This window comes from Zootoca vivipara, chromosome Z, assembly GCF_963506605.1.
Source record: "Zootoca vivipara chromosome Z, rZooViv1.1, whole genome shotgun sequence".
In the NCBI taxonomy this organism is placed as follows: Eukaryota; Metazoa; Chordata; class Lepidosauria; order Squamata; family Lacertidae; genus Zootoca; species Zootoca vivipara.
In genome coordinates, this window is record NC_083294.1 from 23454982 (window position 1) to 23477884 (window position 22903).

Genomic DNA, 22903 nt, shown 5'->3' on the forward strand with positions numbered 1-22903 from the left:
CTGGTGTTAAAATTATTCACAAGCTCACATTCTCAGAGATCACAGGCAGATTGTTGTTCTTGTCATGTCCTGCTCCAGGGTGAAGTATCTGGTTGGTCACTGTGAGTGCAGGACGTTGGACAAGGTGGGACTTGGGTCTGATCCAACAGGTACAATAATAATACTGTACTAATTTATTATTTATACCCTGCTCATCAGGCCAGGCCTCCCCAGCCACTCTGGGCAGTACCCAACAGAATATTAAATACACGATAAAGCATCAAAAATTATAAACCTCCCTAAACAGGGCTGCCTTCAGATGTCTTCTAAAAGTCAGATAGTTGTTTATTTCATTGACATCTGATGGGAGGGCGTTCCACAGGGCAGCTGCCACTACCGAGAAGGCCCTCTGCTTATGGTAGGTTCTGCTTATGTTCTCAGCAAAAACAAATGTCCATGATTCATTTTCTTGACATTAGACATTTGAAGAGCAGACAGTACCACCACACTGCCTTGCCTGGGATGGCTGGTAGTCATATATGCAATGTGGAAAAACATCAAACAATCAAAAAGCTACTAAAACCAAGTTTTCCATAAAACATTTGGCACACAGCAATTGGCATTCTGCAGCAAATTGTATTAAGTACAGCTGCTTTTATGAACCATTCAGGAACCATCATATAGAATGAGTTGCAAGTATCCCAGGACAGCTGGAAGCATGCTGCTATGTACTGTAGTCATTTAGATGTCTTGGGCTGCTCATGTGCTGCTTTTAAAAATGGACCCATACATTCCTTTGCTGCACTCCTCACAGGTTTGGTTTATGGGGGAAGTCTTCATCCGTTCAGTGATTGAAGCTACACACTTGGCCCCCATGCAGCCTGAAACCCCTAATTTGATGTCTGCTGCCCTCTACCTCCTCTTCTTAGAAGGAAGAAAGTTAATCCTTGTCCAAAAAAACAGGATGTCAAAAGCCATATTCCTCCCAAGGTTGGGTTGTTCAGTGTTGAAATAACACATACATCTGTCACAGAGCCCTAAGAGTAGAGAGATAATACATAGGAAATCCAGTTGTCTTGTTTAAAGCTTCTAATAAAATGATATATTTTTTATTTAAATACTGCATTATGTAGTTATTTCCCTCCCTCCCTCCCCCTCCCCCTCTTCCTGCAGGCTCATTGCAGATGCACTAAAATGATCAGATTTATTTCCAAAGCTGGTACTAACTTTTATTTGCTCATTTGTAAGTGGGAAGGTGGTAGCATCACTTAGGGTTCTATGGAAGGCTTCTCTCTCATCAAGAAAATGCAGGGTGCTTTGCTATTTACCTTTGTGGGTGATAAATTTATGTGGAATTGTCCATAAATACTTCTGGTGGGGGGGGGAGCGGGGAGAGGCGGTAGCATCATTTATTGTTTCCAAAAGAACGCACATCTTTCCTTTTTTTAGTGAGCTTCAGCCAAGTGGATTATAGTTCTGATTTCAGGTAGAGTTGTGATGGCACAGAAAGACCATTGGAGGATTTGTTATAATCCAATTCAGTATGACCCCCATCTGCACTATGCATTTAAATGAGCATTATATCAATTTAAACAATCATGACTGCCTCCGCAGTCATTCTGGGGAATGAATTCTGGGGAACTGTAGTTTGTTAAGAGGTGCTGAGGGCTGTTAGGAGACTCCCTGTTCCCCTCAAAGAGCTACAATTCCCAGAGTGGAATGCTTCTTCCCAAGCTCTGTGAGGGGAATAGAGCTCTCCTAACATCTTTCAGCCCGGTTAACAAACACAGCTTCCCAGAATTCTTTGAGAATGTTAATTTAAAGATCTTTTTCATCTCATCATAAATGAGGTTCCAGAACTCTTTAATTTCTACCTCTACTACTCAGGCAGTGCACTTCTATGCATGTTTTGGGCTTACTCCATAGTAAGCCTGTCTAGAATTACATTTACAAACTGTATAATAAAAACTATGGTTGCCAGGTCCTCTTGAAATTTAGATGTGCGAGGTGCAGCTGATGACTGAGAGGGTAAAACCTGACGATGCTTGGAGGCTCAGGGTGTAGCTTGATATACTGGAGAAACAGAGCTGGAAACAAAAGCTTTCAAATCAAGCAGTTTTGTCTCCTTACCCTGAAATTTTAGCTCATTGAGAAAATAGCTTAAACATCAGGTCAAAGACTTCCCAACAACTTGAATAAACACATCCCCCCCCCTGAATTCTCCCACTGCCCATGGTAGTCTTCTCTGTGAATTTGTGATAGAATCAGATCCCTAAGCTTGTAAATACGTTGAACAACATTCATTCTTAGGCTGCTTCTAGGTTGTAAGTTTATGAAACTTATGCAACTGTAATGGGAAGGGGAAGGAAACAGCAAAATAAGTTCTGTGTCATCCTCATATTTGTTTTGGAGTCAGCCTTAACCACATCCACATGGAAGGCCGTCTGCATTGCTGACCTCTGGGACTCAGCGGCTCAAAGCGATGAGAGAACCCAGACAAGCTGTATTCTCACCATGATTTTGCATTGTAATTCTGGCAAAGGGATGCAAGTATGATATATAGTCTCTTTTGGGGCTGGTCAAATGTGAGTGTGCTTGAATGATTATTGTTTTGGCTTCCAAAACCAAGGCCACAAGCAAGATGAACCCAACAACACTCCTCCTAAAATAGATTCAGTATTAAAAGTTATAAAAGAAAAGGAAGTTGGAAAGCATCAATGCCAGAGATAAGATTCGGAATTCTGAACTATTTCCAGTGTAGATTTGGGATATTTTCTTCCTACACAGTGATTAAAAGGATGTTGATATTTTGGTGTCCAAACTCCTAAGCCTTTGAACACATTAGCGACTTAAAACGCAGCACGGCCATTTCACTCATTATGTTTCAAGCCACATTTGCAAACTGCTGTTCACACTATGGAAGGGGGGGTTGTCTTCACCTGATCCATATTACCTGTTTGGTCCCCCCCCCACTCTCATCTGCACATGTGCTATCACTGAACACATTGAAATGTACTTCTGAGTAAACGTGTATAAGATTGGGTTTTGAGTCTGTGATCCCTTGAGGCAGTTGCCTCGTTTTGCGTCCCCATGTTTCCCAGTGTTTCATAAAGCAACAGGCTCCTATAACTTGGGAGTTTCTCCGAGCTTTTGAACCACCCCCTCTACACTTTCTAAATTTATGGGGCACTACAGGGGTTCCCCTGCTCAGTGCCACTCCTCTACAGTGTGCAAAAATTCTTGCACAAAATTGTGTGCTCATAAAGTCTGCAGCTAAATGTTTTTTTAAAATATTGTTTTCGAGATTGCTTTTTTGCAAACATTGTGTACTATCCAGTGCTCACACTGCTCCTGCACAAATGATTTCCATGTTCACTTTGATGTAGGGGGCTGTTCAATCTACGCATTGCACACCAGGAATTTTCTCCTCCACTGAAGTGAATGGGGAGGCCACTCCATGCATGAGATCCGTGAGCATGTTAACCTGTATCTTCTCCCATTGCCTGAATTCGGGGAGTTGTCACCATGGAGGTTCCTGTCCATGGTTCCTGTCCTGTCTTGTTTCCTACTGGGTAGAAACAAAAATGGGCCGCTTAATTCATTCTGTAGTTCTGCACCACCTTTGATTAAAGCTTTCTTCCTTTTTAACTAAGGGCTCTGTTGGTGCGCGAGCATCTTACTCTTGGGTTTTCATTTCTTTCTGAAGCAGAGTTTCTTTTACAGAAAAATTTTCCTGCATCTTTTACTTATTTACAGCAGCAGCAGCATTCCAGCTATCTCTTAGTGAAATTCCCATTACAGGAATAGACACCATTTGGTTCTGTTTCTCAGTATTTATTATTTACAAAACTTTACACTGGTCAATAACAAATAAAACAACACAATCTTTTTTCTCTTTTAACCATTCGGCCAGAGACCTAATGCTGAATCATTCACATGCTCATTTACAATAGCAACTTGTCCAGGACCATTTTCCAGGTTTCTTCTAGAATCTTCCAACAGGCTCATCCATACTTTGCATGTCCCTTGATTTCTAGGCACAGGCCCAAGAGCTTTTTCTTTTACCCCGTCTCTTTCCCTGGGAAAACCCGCTGTCTACTGCTGAATCGGAACAAATGTCAACCTGCAGAAAACCCAGTTGATGTTTGTTTTGATTCACCAGTAAACAGCAGGTTTTCCTGGGGAAAGAAGAAGAAACGGGGGGGGGGGGAGGACGGAAGAAAAATCTCTGGGTCTCATGCCTAGAAATCACAGCACAAAACGGAAATGTAGATGACCCCAAACATTTCAGCAGGTCAAATGTTTGAAACCTGGGAGCCATTTCCCTCTTTTGTAAAACTGCGATACCAATTTGCTTATGCGTGTTTTGCCTTTAAAGGAACTCTCTGAAGATCCTCACTTGGTTGTCAATGGAATCAGTTCCCATGACTTGCACCAAGGGAAGCTGGGAAACTGCTGGTTCGTGGCTGCCTGCTCTTGCCTGGCCCTTCGGCATAACCTCTGGCAAAAGGTACTGTGCTACTGAGCACCAGACAAGAATTCCCAGGGCTCTAAAGCGATGGGTGTCAAGGACACTAAGCCGGCTACTCTGGGAAGACTTTTGCTTTTAGACAGTAATAAAGATAAATCAAATGTGGTTTAGGATCCCAAGTCCTTTTGATCTTGGAAGAGAAACAACTGGTGTTTCTTTTCATGAGTGTTTTTTTAATGAGCACATCTGGATGGGGGCAGGGTCAAATGCAGCCCTCCAGGTCTCTCTCTTCCCTTCAGAACTATCCCCAAGCCCACAGTCCTCACAGACTTTGCTTCATCCACCGATTGAGTGTTTTTGATTGGATGGAACGCTGATTGTGCTTCCTACTTGCCTGGATAGAGGATAGAGAGGAACATGTGTGTGTGTGTGTGTGTGTGTGTGTGTGTGTGTGTGTGTACAGAAACTACCCTGCCGTACAAAGGCAAAAAATTGCTTTTGTGGCTCAGCCCACTTTTGCCTCTGGCCCTGTGGCCCCTGGAAGGTCACCAAGAATGCAAAACAGCCCATGATCTGAAAAAGAGTTCTTCATCCTTTGGCTAACCAATTTACTCTGAATGAATAATTCTGTAAAACCATCCATTTCTGTTCTCATCCTGGGGCACCTTCTCTTAGCTTATTGTGCAATTGAAGGGCTATAAGAATGATCTTAACTAAGAAGGAATTTAAATTGTTTCCTTGTCATGGAAGTCTTCCCCTCCCCAATTACAAATTAATGTTTACAAATCCAAGGTTTTTTGGGTCCATTTTTTTAATGGATCCATTTTATCCGTTAATCGAGAAATGTTTCCTGCCTCAATGCTTGGAGTAATTCTCTGTTTCTTTGGGCACTTTAGGTGGTTCCAGATGTTGAGGAACAGGACTGGGTTTCAGATAAGCCAGATCAAAATGTGGGGATATTTCACTTCTGCTTCTGGTGTTTTGGAGAATGGATTGATGTGGTCATAGATGACCGATTGCCAACTGTACGCAATGAGCTGATCTACTGCCATTCTAACGACTGCAATGAATTCTGGAGCGCCCTTCTGGAGAAGGCCTATGCAAAGTACGTGATTGCTTTGACTTGGCACAATTTCTGTTCTTTCAACAAAACGAAAACTGCCTCATAATGTTGTTACAAAATGTTACGATCTTACCAAAACCAAGTGGTTTTAACAAACTGGATATCCGTGGGGTATTTCTGCCCATGATGATCTTGTGGGCCCTTCATACCTCATGCCTTACATAGAATACACAGCCATGTAAGAATGTAGCATGGTCAGATTGGGAGGGTTTCCTACAAGAGATTTCACGGAGTCAGAAGTACTATAAGGGAATCCCTCAACAGTCCAGATAAAGTTGGCAAGGTATCCTTACTCAGTGCTATTTTTCAAGAAAACGAAGTGCCAGAACTCACCATGAACCCTTATTCTCTTATAATGGCAATACTGCCCACTTGAGAGGTGCCAGACCCGAGTTCCGGCAGGTTCTGGATGAAATGAAGCCCTGTCTATAGGTAATACATAGCTCTCCCTTGACAGCACAATTCTTCTCTAGTTCAAATTTAATGGGGCTTACCTGCAGGAGAGTGGGTAGTTGCAGGAAATGGCTAGGGGGGCATGGCTAAAAGGTGCATGCATTTCGTTCTCCCACTCTGAGCTAAGGATGGTGAGATCTAGGTCTCTGGGTAAAGGAATGATAGGAAACAGCAGTTTTTGTGGGGGGCTAAGAGCAGCTAGTGAGATGGCAAGGCAGAGAATTGAGCTTGACCAACTTACATCATTTCAGATTTCTGGCTGCCTTTCTCTGGAGATCTGATGTGGGGTAGTGGATTTCCCCATAGGTTGGAGTATTTAAGCTGTGTCTGCTCCACCTTTGCCCAACCTGTGCATTTTTAAATAAACCCAAATATTACAAAATACCAACAAGTGTCTAGTGATCTCCTTCCAAAGGAAATGAAACCTAGGTAAGCACCATGCCTCTAGAGGGGAGGAGGAGGGGAGACAGCCCATTGGGAGCAGCGAAACCTTCTTCATATACCTGGGTGTGTCCTCAATGTGCATTGTGTTACCACTAGGATGGCTGGGTCTTATGAAGCCCTGGATGGTGGCAACACCGCAGAGGCCATCGTTGACTTCACAGGAGCAGTTGCAGAATCCATTGACATGATTGATGGCCACTACAGCCATGATATCATCGAGCAGGCGAAACTCTTTGAAGACTTGCTGAAGGTGCAAAGAAGAGGAGGATTAATCAGCTGTTACATCATGGTAATGCTATATTACTAAGAGAAGGAGCATTTAAAAAATAATAATAATAGTTGCTTGTTGTGACGGATTGGCCTGGTGGGCAAAAGAACTCCAGGGTGCAGAGAGTTAAACCCCAACCTCCTGGATAAATGACGCATTCCATTCCTGAGGGGCGGGACTGCCAGGAGTTTAAAAGGAATGGGAGGCAGTTAATTCAGGGGAGAGGGTTGTGGGAGCGAGGGAGAGTGTGGGTAGGCGTAGGAGATCTTAAAGTGTTCTGAGGAGTTTAATTGAATTATATTATCTAGCCATTGTTAATTGAAACTAAGAATATGATCTAAGAGCCTGTACACATGAAACCATTACGCGTTTAAAAGACCTCTAGTAATAAAGCTTTCTTAAATGTTAGTGGATGTGCTTAGTTATTCCAGCTGGGTATCTAAACTCACAGAAGTGGTGGCTCAGTAGAGGACAAAAGTTACCTCGGGAATAGAGGCGACAGTTTGTGTCCTAGAGTTACAAGGAGGAGGCTTAGGAGGATAACCTGGGGTGCCACAAAGTTGCCAGAGTGGAAAGGGCAAACTTTTGCAGTGGGGAATCAAACTGAGTGAGACCCTTTACTGTAGGCAGGAGGTTATTCCGTCAAACAGCCTAGAGTTTATCAAGATACCAGGCCACGTAAGCTGGAAGACTCTCTTTACTAAGGAACCCAAGTAACAGGGGTTTATTTTAAGGCGGCAGGAGAAGTGGGGGGGGGGGTGGTTTCACCCCTGGATTCCTGTGGCGCATTTTTAGTAATAGAGAGGGAGGACATTTCGTCACATATTAAGAAGGATCCCCGAAAGTTTAGTGACAACACCGGGACTGGGTTTGTACCATATTAATTGGTGGCAAAGTCCTTGGGTTCGTTACACTTGTCACCCAGAAAGTCTCCTAGAGACCTACACTGAAAATATATATACCATTCGAATGTGGAGGAGGATTCAAATAATGCATAAAATTCCATACAGCATGGTGGGGGAAGCAAAAAAAAACAACAAGTAAAACACCAGTCACCACCCCATAATAATAATAATAAGAAACAACATTAGCAAACAATAAATGGAACAATACTCGCACCCACTAACTAACAAATTATCTAAGAGTGATAGGGGGTCTGCAGTAGGAAGACTGAATTAAAAAGAGCTGGTTTTCACTTTCCCTGCAGTGCACAGTTACAGGAGCCTGAGTTGTGTGTGTGTGTGTGTGTGTGTGTGTGTTCCATACTTGACATCTTTGATGGGAAGATGGCAGAGCGTAAGAGATGTGTGCATGGAGTTCCCATAGTTCCCTTGCAGGCACATTGGATTGTCGGAAAACAAATCTGTGTAGAAAGAGCTCCCTGGGGATAGGAGCTGTGAAAACCCAATCTGCAACCCAATCTGTCCCTTGCCATGCTCTTAACTCTTCACAGGAATGTGAGGTTCCGCCCCCTTTGGAATAGGGTGAGGGATGAATAATTCCTGGATCAGACAGAGATGAATAAAGCAGAGTTTTCCAGCTTCCAGTCCAAGCTTCTACTGCCTTCCCAGTTTGTTTGGTTGCTTATTTCTCATAGTCACGATCAATTTTCCAAACACTCATTTACTGCGGACAAATTGTCATTTGGTGCTGATTACAAATTCCAGGAGAGCAGTTGTGTTGCATTTTATTTTATTTGCTTGCTTACTTACTTGCATGCAAATAAATAAAATGCAGCAGAACTACTCTCCTGGAATTTGTAATCACCACTCATTGGTGATTATTTGCTTGCATACTTAACCTACAAGCAGTTCTAAACTGCTAAATAGTTTAAGATATCTAAAGTACAACATAAAAAGCTATAAAAACGGTATTATAAAACAGACAAAACCCTGGAAAGTAGCAAAGAATCACATGGCGTATCTTGGTGTCTTAGTTTTACGAAACTGCCTTTATTATACCATTCATAGGCCACTTACTTGTGTACATTCAGTGAAGGGATATGTATATACAGTGGTACCTCGGGTTACAAACAATGCTTCAGGTTACAGACTCCGCTAACCCGGAAGTAGTACCTCGGGTTAAGAACTTTACTTCAGGATAAGAACAGAAATCGCGTGCCAGGGGCGTGGCAGTAGCAGGAGGCCCCATTAGCTAAAGTGGTACCTCAAGTTAAGAACGGTTTCAGGTTAAGAACGGACCTCTGAAACGAATTAAGTTCTTAACCAGAGATATCACTGTATGTGTTTTACAGGGGAAGGGCCATAGCTCAGTGGTAGAGCATATGCTTTGCATGCAGAAGCTCCCAGGTTCAATCCTTAGCATCTCCATGTAGAATTGGAGCAAACCCTGCCCTAAGTCCTGGAAAACCACTGATAGTCAGTGCAGAGAGCAGAGAGCTAGATGGCCCAATCGTCTGACTCCTTGGAAGAGAGTTTCCTATATACAGTACCTATTAGACCCAATCAAGATGACAAATTCCTGGGTAGAAGCAACCTTCTTGCCTCCCTTGCATGGAACTATAGTGGAATATAGCACATGTTTAGCACTCTTTCCAATATTCGCAGACAGATTTTTTTTTTCCTGGAAGCAAATATGAAAACAAGCTCTAAGCATACTCTATATTCCAGCTCCAGTGAAATAAACTGCCATGCAAATGCAGCCTCAGTCAGACATTGGCCACCAAACTCAATTTGGTCTACACAGACTAGCAGCTGCATGCAGAGGAGTGGGGAAACCCATACAGGGCTAAAAGAAGCCCTGGAATGGATTTAACCCAGGGGTGTATGTGAAGATGATGCTTCCTGTTGCATTCATTTGTGGAATGGCTATCTTACCCAGGACTCTGTAACAAGCAGTACCCCAGTCTTTTGATAGACTGAACAAAATACATTGCTCATAGCAACTCACTAGGACACAGGAAGCAGGCCATTGTTCCATCTAGTCCAGTGTTTTCTGCATAGATTGGCAGCAGCTCTCTTGGGGTTTTGGAAAGTAGACATTCTCCCACTCCCCATAGAGATGTTACAAATGCAACCTGGGACCCTCCACGTGCAGAGCAGGCACTGAGTTCGAGGTCTTTCTTTGTCTCTTCTTATCTTGTATGAAGACATTCCATTTGGCTTACATTAAGAGTAAATAGCGGGTGTTGCTGAGAAAAGCATATGGTGCTCTTCATTTATCTAGCCAACTGGTTTCAGACACTCAAGGCTATGGGTTTCTCTTGACCTGTGGTAAAAATACACATGGCACGGAAAATTAAAAGCTGTGTATGATTCTCCATGTGAAAGTCCATCAACATTCCCAAGTTTGACTCTGGTTTTGGATAAAAGCAAAAATTGCCGACAGTGATGTGACTATCAAGAGGCATACAAATAAGGAGCTGATTGGTTGTGTGATGGACAGTTTTCTTCAATTTGTGCCTCTGAAAATTGCTCCTTGGGGGACAAGAGAAATATCAATTCAACATCGAGCTTAAATGAGCTTCCCTCACAACTTACCTTCTAGCAAAGGTGGATGCGTTTGCAAATGCCATCACGTGTTTCTACACAGAGAGTTTTTAATTAATGTGTAGCTTTATAACTCAAAATAGAAAGATGATACCACTTGTTTTGGTTTTATCAGGTGACTGAGAGATCCTGCATTTGGATACAGAAAGCATTGGTGTACTAAGAATTGCTTTTCGTAATAAAATAAAATTTAAAAAGAAAGCTGGTTACAATTCAGGTTGGCAAGTCACCACCAAGATTAATGGAAATCTTTTTCAGTCTTTGCAGCTTTAACAAGAACGAACAGTGTTATAACTCCTTATGCTGTCATGGAAACGCATGCTGTGTTGTTTGTGAAGAATACAAGTGAATAATTGTTAGGACTGCTGAGAAGCCCATGGGATATGCCAGTGGATCTCAGTAGAATTCATGAAGTGATTCTCTGTGAGCTGCAGTTATGGTCAGACATGGTAGATTTGGCATTAGTTAACACTGATCGTGACTATTAGAAAACCATTCAACTGATTTGTGTTTTTATTGTTATTCCCTCACTCACCCACCCCACCCCCAGCTTCAGAATGTTTTGCTTTAGTTGCCATTATTAGAGGTGGCAGCAGTGTGTATAGGAACAGACAGTTCGGGACATGGACAAGTAAGTAAGAGGAAAGAAGCCTAGAAGCAGAGGTGCGTGGTCAGGAAATTCAGTAGACAAGTAATGCTCTCCAAAGCTGGGGTGTGCAAATCCTGGCAATGAATCTCAATGAACAACAATTCCAAACTATCCAAGGTTATACCGTGCTAGAGAGGCAATATACGACATGTCAGAACATCCCCCCCCCCAAAAAAGCAGATATGTTTTGGGAAGGGGTGAGAGCAGGCTCAAAGTCAGTGCTAATCAGCAGTGACCTCCAGCCAGTTTTCTGTAGTGGTGGGCTCTGTGATAAAGTTCCTTTTGGGAAGCTTGGTCAAGCAGTTGATCCAGCTGTCTCCACCTGCCCCACCCTTGATGCCACCTATGAAGTCAGATTTGGGGCAGGTGGGCATTGGGAGCCAAATTGGCCTGTGAGTCAGAGGTTCACCACCCTTGCTTTAGAGAATCATGGGACCTTGTGTTAAAGTCAGAACAATACTGGGATCGGGGGGGCGGGGGGGGCAGGACTGATTAAAGGACCGAGAGGATTACTTAAGAAGAAGGAAATGCTAGATTCTGTGTTCCTCAAAGACTTTTGAAATCCCTGCATTAACTCATGTTTTTCTTACTCCACAGCCTTTGTCTTCTAATGAATTTGAGGGACAGACTGAAATGGGTTTGGTCAAAGGCCATGCCTACTCGGTGACAGAAATCCTGATGATGCCCCTGGGAGAGAAGCGCCTGCCATGGGAAAAGACTAAGAAACTCTTCATGATCAGGTTGAGGAACCCCTGGGGAAAGAGCGAGTGGAACGGTCCATGGAGTGATGCGTAAGCAATGCATGCTTTGATATTTAGGATGCGCTTGTCACTTTTTGAAAGAGGTGCAGAGGCTAAAAGAAACACACTCTCAAGTGTGGAAACATTTCCAAGGGACACATGAAGACAGAGGCAACATGGTGGTGGTGGCTACATTTAGAGCGGGGATTCCCAAACTTGGGTCTCCAGCTGTTTTTGTATTAGAACTCCCATCATCCCTAGCTAGTGGGACCAGTGGGTTTTGTCTTGTTTTCTAAATCATGTTAATGCAGAAGCAGAAGGAAATAATTTGTAAGGGACACAGACTGAAAATGTATAGATTTGCCCATGTATATCTACATCATCATCATCATCATCATCATCATCAGCCTGGAGATAGAAAACTAGGGCACCCAGGAAAATGGGTGTAAAATAGTCTTCTCCCTGATATGCTTGTTCTTGTTTTGTAGGGAGGACCATCATGGGATCCCCCACTTGTGCCCAAAATGTTGTATACACATGCAAACACAGACACAGAGGGCTCTTCCACACTTTCGTCCTGCCACTTTTCTCCTGGGAAACCTACTCTTTACTGCTGAATCAGAGCAAACATCAATCAGATTGTCTGTAGATTGATGTTTGCTTTGATTCAGCAGTAAAGAGGGTTTTTTTCCAGGGAAGTCAACCCAAAATTCATTCATTCACTCATTCGTACATGATTCTCGCCCTTCCTATTTTATCTTCACACCCAGTGAGCTTTATGGCTGAGGGAGGACTTGGTCTTCCAGGTCCTATTCAGGCACTTTAACCACTATCTCATTCTACCTCATTTTTTAAGAAACAATTTTACATGCAGTCCCTGAAAATCGACCAATGGACCTAACAGTGAACCTGATAAGCCCTGCCTGGAGTTGCTGGGGACTAAACTAAACTTAAGTCCTTCTTCATGCTAAGCAGATACTCTACCACTCAGCTTATGGCTCTTCCCTTTAAATATATGTTTATACAAATGAAATAGTTATTTGAGTTAACATTTTTCATCCCCTTCAGATCAGAGGAGTGGAAAAGCGTGAGCCAAGCAGAACGGAAGAAATTAAGACTTACTATTGAAGACGATGGAGAGTTCTGGTGAGCAATGGAAGTGGTCTCATTAAGGCAGCACTGCTTGTTTCCTTCCATTTATATGTCAAGACAACTGAAAGGCCCATAATATTTCATAGGCAGGAAGAGGGAAATTAGGGTGGAGGCACTGCTCCAGCCTCCAGCACCACCACTTTCCCTTTCCTCCAGCCTTAGCTCCAGGTTTTGGAGGGCCTTGGCAAGACACTGCTCATCAGTGAGTCCACTTACTGCAGTGGGTCCTGGTGGCTCTTTTAGGAGGGTCCTCTGAATGGTTGGGAGCCCTTGGCGTATGCTCAGCCATGCCAAGCTTTGATGCTAGTCCTGACTTCTGCCCATCTCTCTACCCTCTAGCTCTGCTATCCAACCCACTCCTTGAAGATATCCCTCTTTTTCTCTCCTCTCACCTCTGCAGTATTCTCCTGTCTAGCCTAGCCAAGCACCTTTCTGCCATTCTGTCTCTCTAGCAAACAACTTCTATCTCTATGGCTGCATTTACTTGGCAGATTATTCCACTTCCCCAACACTTCCCTGTTAATTTCCACATCATGGTTGAGCTTAGATGGGTTTTTAAATGTAAGAGAGGATATATTAATTGCAATTTACCCCTCCAGACACCCACATTCGTGGGATGAACATATACTGCACAGAGTTTAAAGTCCTATCCTTAGCAGAAAAATGGAGAACATATAGGAATAGGCTGTGCCTTCTTTTAATTAAGTCCAGCTGCAAAGTAAGTTGCCCCCCACATTTCTTACTCCACTTAACAGAAAATAAGACAACAGACTGAGAAGTAAGTTTAAAATATGATTTACTTGTTGGTAGTCTTAGTCCTCATTCTCAACAGCAACAGTAGTAAAGTAAATGCAGACAAAATACTTATATTTACAGTATAAGCAGCCTCAAGCAAGCTAAATTACCTAAATAATAATTGTTCTGTTTTTAAATCTATTGATTAAATGAGATGTCCTGATCATTGAACATCCCACATTTTTCACTTGTTTCTTTTCTTTTTCTGGAAAGCCATGGGGTGATGCAGGGGTGGGGATTTGGAGTGCACCACAGTGTGTGTGTGTGTGTGTGTGTGTGTGTGTGTGTGTGTGTGTGTGTGTTTTGTGCATGCCAAATCCCTTCCTTGCCCATGTCCTATTACCACAATCCTGTGACTGTGCCAGTGGCTCCCAGTTCGCTAAGTACTGCGGACCCCTACTTTTGAAAACATGGATATTTCAGTTGTAGTTTCGTTATGTGAATGGTGCCACCATGCCTTCCAGAATGTCCCAGCACAAAACTGGGATGTTCGTCTTCTGGGCTGCACTCCCATGCAAGTCATGTGACCTGTGCAAGAGCACAGTGCCCCAAAACACATGTTTTATCTGTCCACAGCAAATTCAACTGTATTTTTTTTCTACTCTCTGAGTTAGGATGTCGTTTGAAGACTGGTGCAAAAACTTCACCGATGTTGACGTCTGCCGGATTGTGAACACATCCCTTTTTAGTATACATAAGACCTGGGAAAAGAAAATGATTCGTGGAGAGTGGAAAAAGGATCCAGACCCAATGTTAAACCGCGCTGGGGGGTGCTTAAATAACAAAGTCACCTTCTTACAAAACCCACAGGTTGGAGCTCAGTTATACTTGCTTCCCCCCCCCCCCTTCACCAGTGTTAAACTTATATGGAAATAACTACACAGCAAAGCAAAGCTGAGCTGACACTTTTCCTTCCTTGCCTTTCAACTTGAGATTTAGGGGCAGGAAGAAGATACTGCTCCCAAAACTGTTTTCCTGGGTTATGTTTTTGCATCACAGCCAGTTTTCCAGCAGGTGGTACAGTACTGGGTGGAAGTACTAGTCCAGTGGTTTACAACAAGCGTGCTGTGGCACTCTGGGGGGCCTTGAATGGGGGTCTGTGGTGCTGCAGGTAACACTGGCTTCTGTCCCTCTTTCTTTCCCTCTCTCCTCTAATGCCCTCTTGTGTCTCTGTCTCCGAAAGGTTTGCACATCTGTTTGCAGCTGCCCTGCTGCTGCCACTGCTGCCTCCCAAGTTAAGGTGCTGACCTCATGTTCACCTTTGGCCAGTTTCCATTGGTCCACTAAGGCTGGGGGTATCCTCTGCCCTGGCCCCTGTGAGGCAGCATGAGGAGGCACCTCTCTTTGGGGCAGGAGGGGCAGCTCAGAGACCCAGGGGTGGCAGCAGAGGAGAGGATGCTGAGGGAACACTCCCCCAGGGGGAGGGTGTTTAAAAAGGGGTGAGAGGCTGCCAGCTCTGCAGAAAAGAGGTGACATGACTGGGCTCCTGAGCCCCACAGAGGTGCAGCAGAAAGAATGTAGTTGGTCAAGGGAGCCGTGCACTCAAAAAGGTTGAAAACCTCTGTACTAGTCTAATTCTGATTTAGATCGCTTTATCCTGTGGTTAACCATAAATCTAGGGACCCAGGTGGCGCTGTGGTTAAACCACTGAGCCTAGGGCTTGCTGATCAGAAGGTTGGCGGTTCGAATCCCTGTGACGGGGTGAGCTCCCGTTGCTAGGTCCCAGCTCCTGCCAACCTAGCAGTTCGAAAGCACGTCAAAATGCAAGTAGATAAATAGGAACCGCTACAGCGGGAAGGTAAATGGCGTTTCCATGTGCTGCTCTGGTTTGCCAGAAGCGGCTTTGTCACGCTGGCCACATGACCTGGAAGCTATACGCCGGCTCCCTCGGCCAATAATGCGAGATGAGCGCGCAACCCCAGAGTCGGTCACGACTGGACCTAATGGTCAGGGGTCCCTTTACCTTTTTAACCATAAATCTAGTTTGTTCCATTTCCATATCATCATCATTTTCAAGATCTTCATCATTCTATTCTATTCTAATCTGTTCTGTTCTATATTTGAGGCATTCGGAATGTTTTTGTAAAGGTCAAGTCTGCTCCCTACATGCAGCCTATATCCTGCAAAAACTGAGGGCAGAGATCACTGGTGTTTGCCCCTTGAACATGTGAAGGTGAAGGACAGGGCATATGGGCACAATTCTTATCCCTACCCAATGCAGTTTGGGGGGGAGGGGGGATGTACAGGACTAAAAGGGAGCTCTGGATTTAACCCAGGAGGATATGACTGGTCTTGTGAGCATGATAATTCCCATAGTGTTCATTTGTTTGTGGAGTGACTGCCGTGCATAGGACTTTGGAATGGACAGCACCCCAATCCTGTGATAATCCATTGTTATCAACTCAGCCACAGGCATTGTTTACAGCAGCGGGTGCTCAGTTACTGAGCCACAGCCCTCCCCTCACCCTGTGCTCCTCTTCCTTCCCTTTCAGTATGTCTTTGATGTCAAGAAGTCGCAGGACAAAGTGATGATCTGCCTGCAGCAGAAGGACCAGCGCATTTACAAAAGAGAAGGGAGAGGGGACAACTTGGTTATTGGCTTTGAAATCTTCAAGGTAGGTGTCCATGCTGCATGCCAAAGCTGTTGGAGTTTGGTAAGAGCAGAAGAACATGAGAAAAGCCTGCTGGATCAGGCCAAACACACACAACCTGCTACTGGAGAAGAAGCAGGAAGGCCTGAAGGGAGGTACTCTACTTTACCAGTAAGTAGTTACTAAAACAGAAGGAATCAGTGTCACACACATACTTGTACACATGCTGGTTCAGCTATCTTATTTCAAGAATTGTTGCATCACTCCCAGCAAAGCAGAGGTAGACATAGGCAGAAGGTAGGTCAGGATCTACTGGTACATCTATGAGTGATTTATAGTAGATTGGCACGGGTTTCCTACTCGCAAGGTGACCTGTTCCATGTTGCAGGCTTTTTCACAATGTGGCTGTGAGCTCAGTTCAGTTCTGATACTGAAAACGAAATCCTTAGTGCACTTTGAGACACTCAGTTCTTCAATTCAAATAGTGCGACTTTTGCACCAGGCTTTAGTTGTCAGAGCTAGTGAAAACACACAAAAAACACCTCTGCTCCCCACTCTGCTCTAAAGCATTCAAATCTATCTTTGTCTTATTCCTGTTTGAAGGCACAACATCTACCTCACTCTCATGCTATGCAACCCAATCTGCTTTCTAACCCTAGGTTGAGGCCAACAGAGAGTATCGAATGCATACAATAACAGTGCAAGAGAAGATGGCAACTTCCATGTACATTGACAACCGCATGGTATTTTCGAAGGTGTGCCTCAAGCAAGGCCGGTATGTCCTGGTCCCAACCACCTTCAGACCTGATATTGAAGCTGAATTCATTCTGAGGCTGTTCACAGATGTGCCATCGGAGCTCAGGTACTACGACTACTTGAAGATGGAAATTTTCCCTTCCCATTTCTCCCCGGCTTGCATGAATGAGACAAACATCTGTCTTAGACCAAGGAAACGAAAGATCCAAAGAGTGATGATGAGCGAGACAGATGTACAGCACACTTCAGTGGGGAGCACTGACATGATGACTTCAAAAAGGGGTGCACCCATTTCTTGCAAGGGTGAAATTCACGGTTGTTTCAGGGATTACATTGCATGCAACCTTTGTGCATTTGCCCCATGCCTGTTTACAACCACTCTCATTTCTCTCGATTACAGTATCTCCCAAGGGGCATTCTTTGATGTGAAGCTGCCTTGGGGATGGAGATGTGTTCTTCTCACCCCCAGCTTTCACACAGTAGCAAATAGCTCTGCACCCATTCACAAAAGGATGCAAAATTGCCTTTCTACTGGTGTTTGAGAGGGGAGGAAGGGAGTGTACACAAAACATGCACTCCACTTCAGATTGATACTACATCACTCCTGTTTATCATTCTTTTTCCTTTATATAAGTGTCAATTAGAATAAAGTATTCTTCCTTTCTGTGCATTTATGTTTTCATTGGCTTTCCTGGTGTACAGATACAAATTAGGTTGAACAGTGGAACATGACAGATTTTATATATCTCTTGCCGAGCTGGAAAATGCCTCCTTTTCCCCAATATCAGGACATTGGTGTGTCTTCAGTGAGGTCCCATTCGATTCTAATGGGCTGTGCCTAGAAGATATTCTGAACATATATATCACATGGTCTTTGTGTTCCCAGCTTCTAAAGAATTGGCTTAAATGCAAAGTGCTCAAGAGGAAGATACCTATGCAGTGTTGCACACATCCAGGTTGTTCTTGCAATCAGAATATTGCATTAAAAATTCAAAAAGAGAAGAAAAAAAAGAAATGTTGCAGAATCTGTAGCATGCTATGCTGACATGCTAATGAAACATGCTTAGTAGCTGAGCACCTAGTTTTAATGAGGCATGGGGTGTGTGCTATTTCCTACAGCAGAGTTTAAATTGGGTCTTACTATCTTTTTGTCATGGGACCACAAAAGGGAGAGGCATTTCTTCTTTATACCTCACAGAAGAAATGTGCTTGTGCCTTCATTTGTTTTCACTGTTTTAAATAGGGTAGCTTCATGTTGGACTTCATCATGACAGCAAAACCTTCTTCACAGGTTACTCCTGGGGTATTTCTGTATTGACTGCAACTCCCTGTAATAGGCACATGTTTCTGTATGCTCATCTGTGGTCATGCTCCGGGGGTGCCCTTAGGAGCTTAGCGTCCCAGACCCAGGAGGCATGAGCCTCTCTCATCAAAGCACTCAAGGCAGTTTTGCAGGAGCAACACAGTCCAAACAAGCCAAGCTCAATCACAGAAAATCATTCTAGGTCCAAATGTGAGGCACACAGTGAATATTGCAGGAAATTCAGCAAGGGAATTGGGAGCCAGAGCCCCATGTTATTTCCAGCAAGTGGAGGGCTCAAGAGGGTAGCTTTATATATGCTGTCTTTTTAGACCACGTCCTAATCACTACTGCTGTTAGTGAAAGAGCTCCAGTGATTGCTCACTCATGACTAGCATGATGGCTCTGGGGTCGTAGACACATGTTAATGCCATTGCTCTTCAGGCTGGACTTGAAACTTTCTGACACCAACATTCTTGAGGATGTGGGTGGCTCTGCGTCCTCCTCTGACAACTTGAGAGACTCTTCAGCAAGCCTCAACTTGGATGGCCCCTCAAGGGGATCATCTGGAACAGCTTCAGGGTCCTCAAGGCCCTTAACTTGTGGGGTGCCTGGCTAAGAGGACTAAAAATCCTCTTAGGGCTAAAAATAACACCTGCACGTGAGCAGCTGCTCGCATTTAGGTGCTCTGCAAAATCAGGACAGCTGGGACCAAAGGTTCATCCGGGGTGTGTGTGTGTGTGGCAAGTGGGGTTCTGGGGGCCTGGTGTTCAACATCTTTACAAACAATTTGAAGGAATTGAGGGATCGGGATTCAGGGTGGTTTAAACATATTGAAGAACTGGGCCAAAACCATTTTTTAAAGTCCCATTTCAGTAGATGCAAATGCAAGGTTCTACATGTAGGCAGGAATACTAGGATGCACAAATACAGGCTGGGAGGGGGGCACCTGGCTTGACAGCAGAACACATGAAAAGGATTTGGGGGTCTTAGTAGCTTCAGATGGGTAAACAGTATGATACAGCAGCAAAAAATGAGTTAATGTTATTCTAGACTGCATCAACACTAGTATAGTGTCAAGGAAAGGAGCAGTACAGTTCTATTCTGCCTTGGTCAGACCACACCTGAAGTTCTGGGCATGACAACATAAGAAGAATTTTGACAAGCTGGAACGTGTGCAGAGGAGGGTGTCGAAGATGACCAAGCACCTGGAAATCAAGCTTTGGGAGTTGGGAATGCTTACTCTGGAGAAAATTGAGGCTCGTCCACACTTTTGCTTGTCCTATGCGTAAGAAAGCATGAGTCTGAGGTTTTTTCTGTTTGCCCTGCCACTTTCTCAGGAAAACCTGTTCTTTAGCACTAAATCACAGCAAACATCAAATCACAGAAAACCCCATTGATGTTTGCTCTGATTCAATGGTAAATACCAGGTTTCCCCTGGGGAAAGTCGTTAGACAAGCCCTAGTTTGGATGAGACCAGCGAGGTGTTATGATAGCCATCTTCAAACATCAGAAGGGCTGTGGCATGGAAGATTGAGGAAGCTTGTATTCTGCTGCTACAGAGGGTAGGATTCAAATTATAAGAATGGAGATTCTTACTATTACTATTACACTATTATTATTATTATTAACAACCCTTCACTCTAAGGTCCACAGATAGGTTACAGCTTTAGAGTCGAATTATGAGACAATGTAAAACGGCTTGCAGTCATATAAATTAGGTGGGTAGCACCTTATAGGTGGTTAGCACTTCCAGGGAAAATCACTCACAACGTAGCAGTACAGGGTGGGTTGGAAACCAGACATTTTCTCTGCCTGGTTGGTGGCCATTATTACACATGAATGGAGAACACCATATTGGTTGCATCAGTACAGATCTGGACTTCCTGACTTTGTTAGAACTATGCCCATGTGTGTCCTGTCTCCTTTTGCTCATGGAAACTATGATGATATGATATGCAAGAACCCTGTTGAAGGAATGACAGAAATTGACAGTAAACAAACATGAAGATCATATAATAGAATATTTAAAAAGGTTAATACTTACCTGGCTTCTGCCAAGAGGAGGCAAGGAGGACGGATGTCCACATTTTCTCATTCTATAAATTTTAATGTGCTCACTAAAGTATATTACTGCAAAATCAAGAAAAATATTTTGGGAGGGCGGAGTTAAACATCAGATTGACAGGGGTGGGCAGGACTCCACAGCACACCTTTCTTATTTTGTGGCATGCAATACCTGAAATGCCTACTGCTGGTCTTGCCCCACTTCCTTCTCAAGGAAACAAAGTGCCAAACCTACAATGTTTGCAAATGTATTTTAAATATTGCGCCAATAAAAGTCATCCTGACACCTTGGAGCAAAAAACCATGCTCAAATATGGGTGTCGTCCCCAATGAAGAACTTTTCTCCCCACTTGTAATACTTTGAATTTAATCACCCACAACACTGCATTATTTGTCCATAAGCATCAATGTATCTGGTTCTACTAAGGGAGGCAAAAGTTCAATATTCCATATCAGTCATTCCTACCTACCTGATACATTTTGTCTTGATGTTCCAGAGAGCTTACATTGCATAAGCCCAAGATAGCCTGCCTGGACGTCCTACGTGGCTTTGTTCGGAGGGTGTCCCAAGTTAAAGTCCACTCTGTGGCAGGTCTCAGAAGTCAAGACCCGTATATCGGTAAGTGCAAAGGGTTAATCCAAAAGTCTCAGTGATTCTTGTACTGAGTTAGTAAATTATTCAGATGACCTGAACATTAAAATTCAATTTCCCTTAATCTACGGAAACACTGTGCTGTCAGATAAAACTAGCAGGTGAGCTTAAGATTAAGAAGGGGAACTAAGATTTAAGAGAGCTGTACAGCATGTTCTTAGGGAAATCATTCCTGTCGACTTAGTGAATAACACAGAAATGAAACGTATTAAAAACCCTGGAGTGAAGCTAATAGTCAGATGTTGCAGTCTGAACTTTAGATATCTAAACCTGACCTAGAATTGCAGTTTCAGGTGGACTGGGATTCCACTTTGTAAGGCACGGACCCATTCACAGTGCTATTTTTCTAGAAAAAGAGGTGCTGGAACTCACCATGAACACCTCCCTTGTCCTCTTATAATGAAGGTGCTGGAACTGAGTTCTGGTGACTTCCATCTGAAGAAAAGCCCTGTCCATCCATGGTCCATACTTAGCTCTGGGCAATGGAAGGTTGGTTTCAAGGTGATTCTGGGCTCGCCCACAACTACCACTTGTCCCATGCCTAGAATGCATGTGTCCAAGCGTTTTTTTTCCTTTGCCCTGCCACTTTCCTCCAGAAAACCCATTTGTTCTGATCATAGGAGCCAATAAAATATATGAGGGGGCTTGGCCCTCCCAAAGCTGATAGGCATTGCCATTCAAATGGTGTGTGTGTGCGCGCACACACACACACGCCACATCTTGTGATTGATTATGCAAGGCAGGGCTTACCTGCTCTCCCCCCCCCCGGCTCAATATTTCATTCAAGTTGGCACCCCAGGTTCTGATTCAGCACTTAAAACACAGTTTTCCAGGAGTAAGTGGCAGAATGGAGGTCTTTTGCAATTTATTCTAGCTACTTACTTGGATTCACTCCCCCGTGGTTTCCATGAAATGAGATGATTGTGTGCTTTGGAACTGTCCAAAGCCTAACACGCACTTCTTCTCCTTTCATGTTAGCTGTTTGGTTAGATGGGGGTGGCAGAGGGCAGTCTGTGCTGAATAGACTAGAGCATTGAAGAGGCAACAGCCGACTGCAAATAATAATAGTAACACATGCCTAGAAAGCATGGGACAAACTAAAAGCATGAGACAAGTGGAAGTGTGGACAAGCCGTCTGTCTGAACCCAGTCTTGATTAATTTCTCAGGCTCCTTTTAAACTTAGTGTACGTCAGTGTTTCTCAACCAGTGTGCCTCCAGATGTTTTGGGACTACAACTCCCATCATCCCTAGCAAGCAAGACCAGTGGTCAGGAATGATGGGAGTTGTAGTCCCAAAACATCTGGAGGCACACTGGTTGAGAAACACTGGTGTACGTGAAAGGAAGATACTCACTTGAAAGTCAAGCAGCGCCCTCTGCTGCCTATTTGTTAACTGCACTTTGTCTTTGGACATTTGATGCTAGAGAACCGCTGGAACCTATGTTTCTTTTCCAGCCATTTGTTGCTTGGGTTGCTTGCTAGCCTGATTTAAAGACTGACCGCTAAAAGCCATAGAGGTGGGATAATATGTGAAGAATGCATATTCAAAATAGCTTTTGTTGAGTTTTGGAAATGTCCCACACAGACACATCTCTACTAACATTTTATGTAATTTCATACTGGATGAATGATAAATGAGAGTAATCAATAATTGGCCATGTGTCTTACATCACCTTATTTCGAATTTCTTAAAATCCACCAATTGATAACATAATTTGTTCAAAAGGAGCGGGGAGGAAATCTACGTCATGTAATTCAGTTGCTGTTGCACCTAATGCCTTTCAACCCGTATGCCAACCTTCTTTGACAGCCTTGGAACAATTTCAATAGCCAGAGACTCCTTGGCAGTTTCCCTTGACAAATACCAGTAGTCAGTGTTCTGCAAATGCTCTGAAAGAGTTTAAGCATAAATGGCATTCAGCATAGCATCCAGATGTTATGTATGCATGTATAT

The 22903-nt window shown here is 43.7% G+C and overlaps 1 protein-coding gene across 1 annotated transcript in view; it reads left to right on the forward strand.

Moving 5' to 3' along the window:
- The window catches only part of CAPN6 (calpain 6), a 58064-nt gene that overhangs the window by 27105 nt on the left and 8056 nt on the right, over positions 1-22903 (forward strand). Inside the window, exons 4-12 of the mRNA XM_035113581.2 lie at positions 4358-4489; positions 5347-5555; positions 6567-6759; positions 11494-11687; positions 12705-12782; positions 14198-14393; positions 16076-16198; positions 16834-17036; positions 20795-20916. Coding sequence (XP_034969472.1) covers positions 4358-4489; positions 5347-5555; positions 6567-6759; positions 11494-11687; positions 12705-12782; positions 14198-14393; positions 16076-16198; positions 16834-17036; positions 20795-20916 — 1450 coding nt within the window. The remainder of the gene's footprint in view (positions 1-4357; positions 4490-5346; positions 5556-6566; positions 6760-11493; positions 11688-12704; positions 12783-14197; positions 14394-16075; positions 16199-16833; positions 17037-20794; positions 20917-22903) is intronic.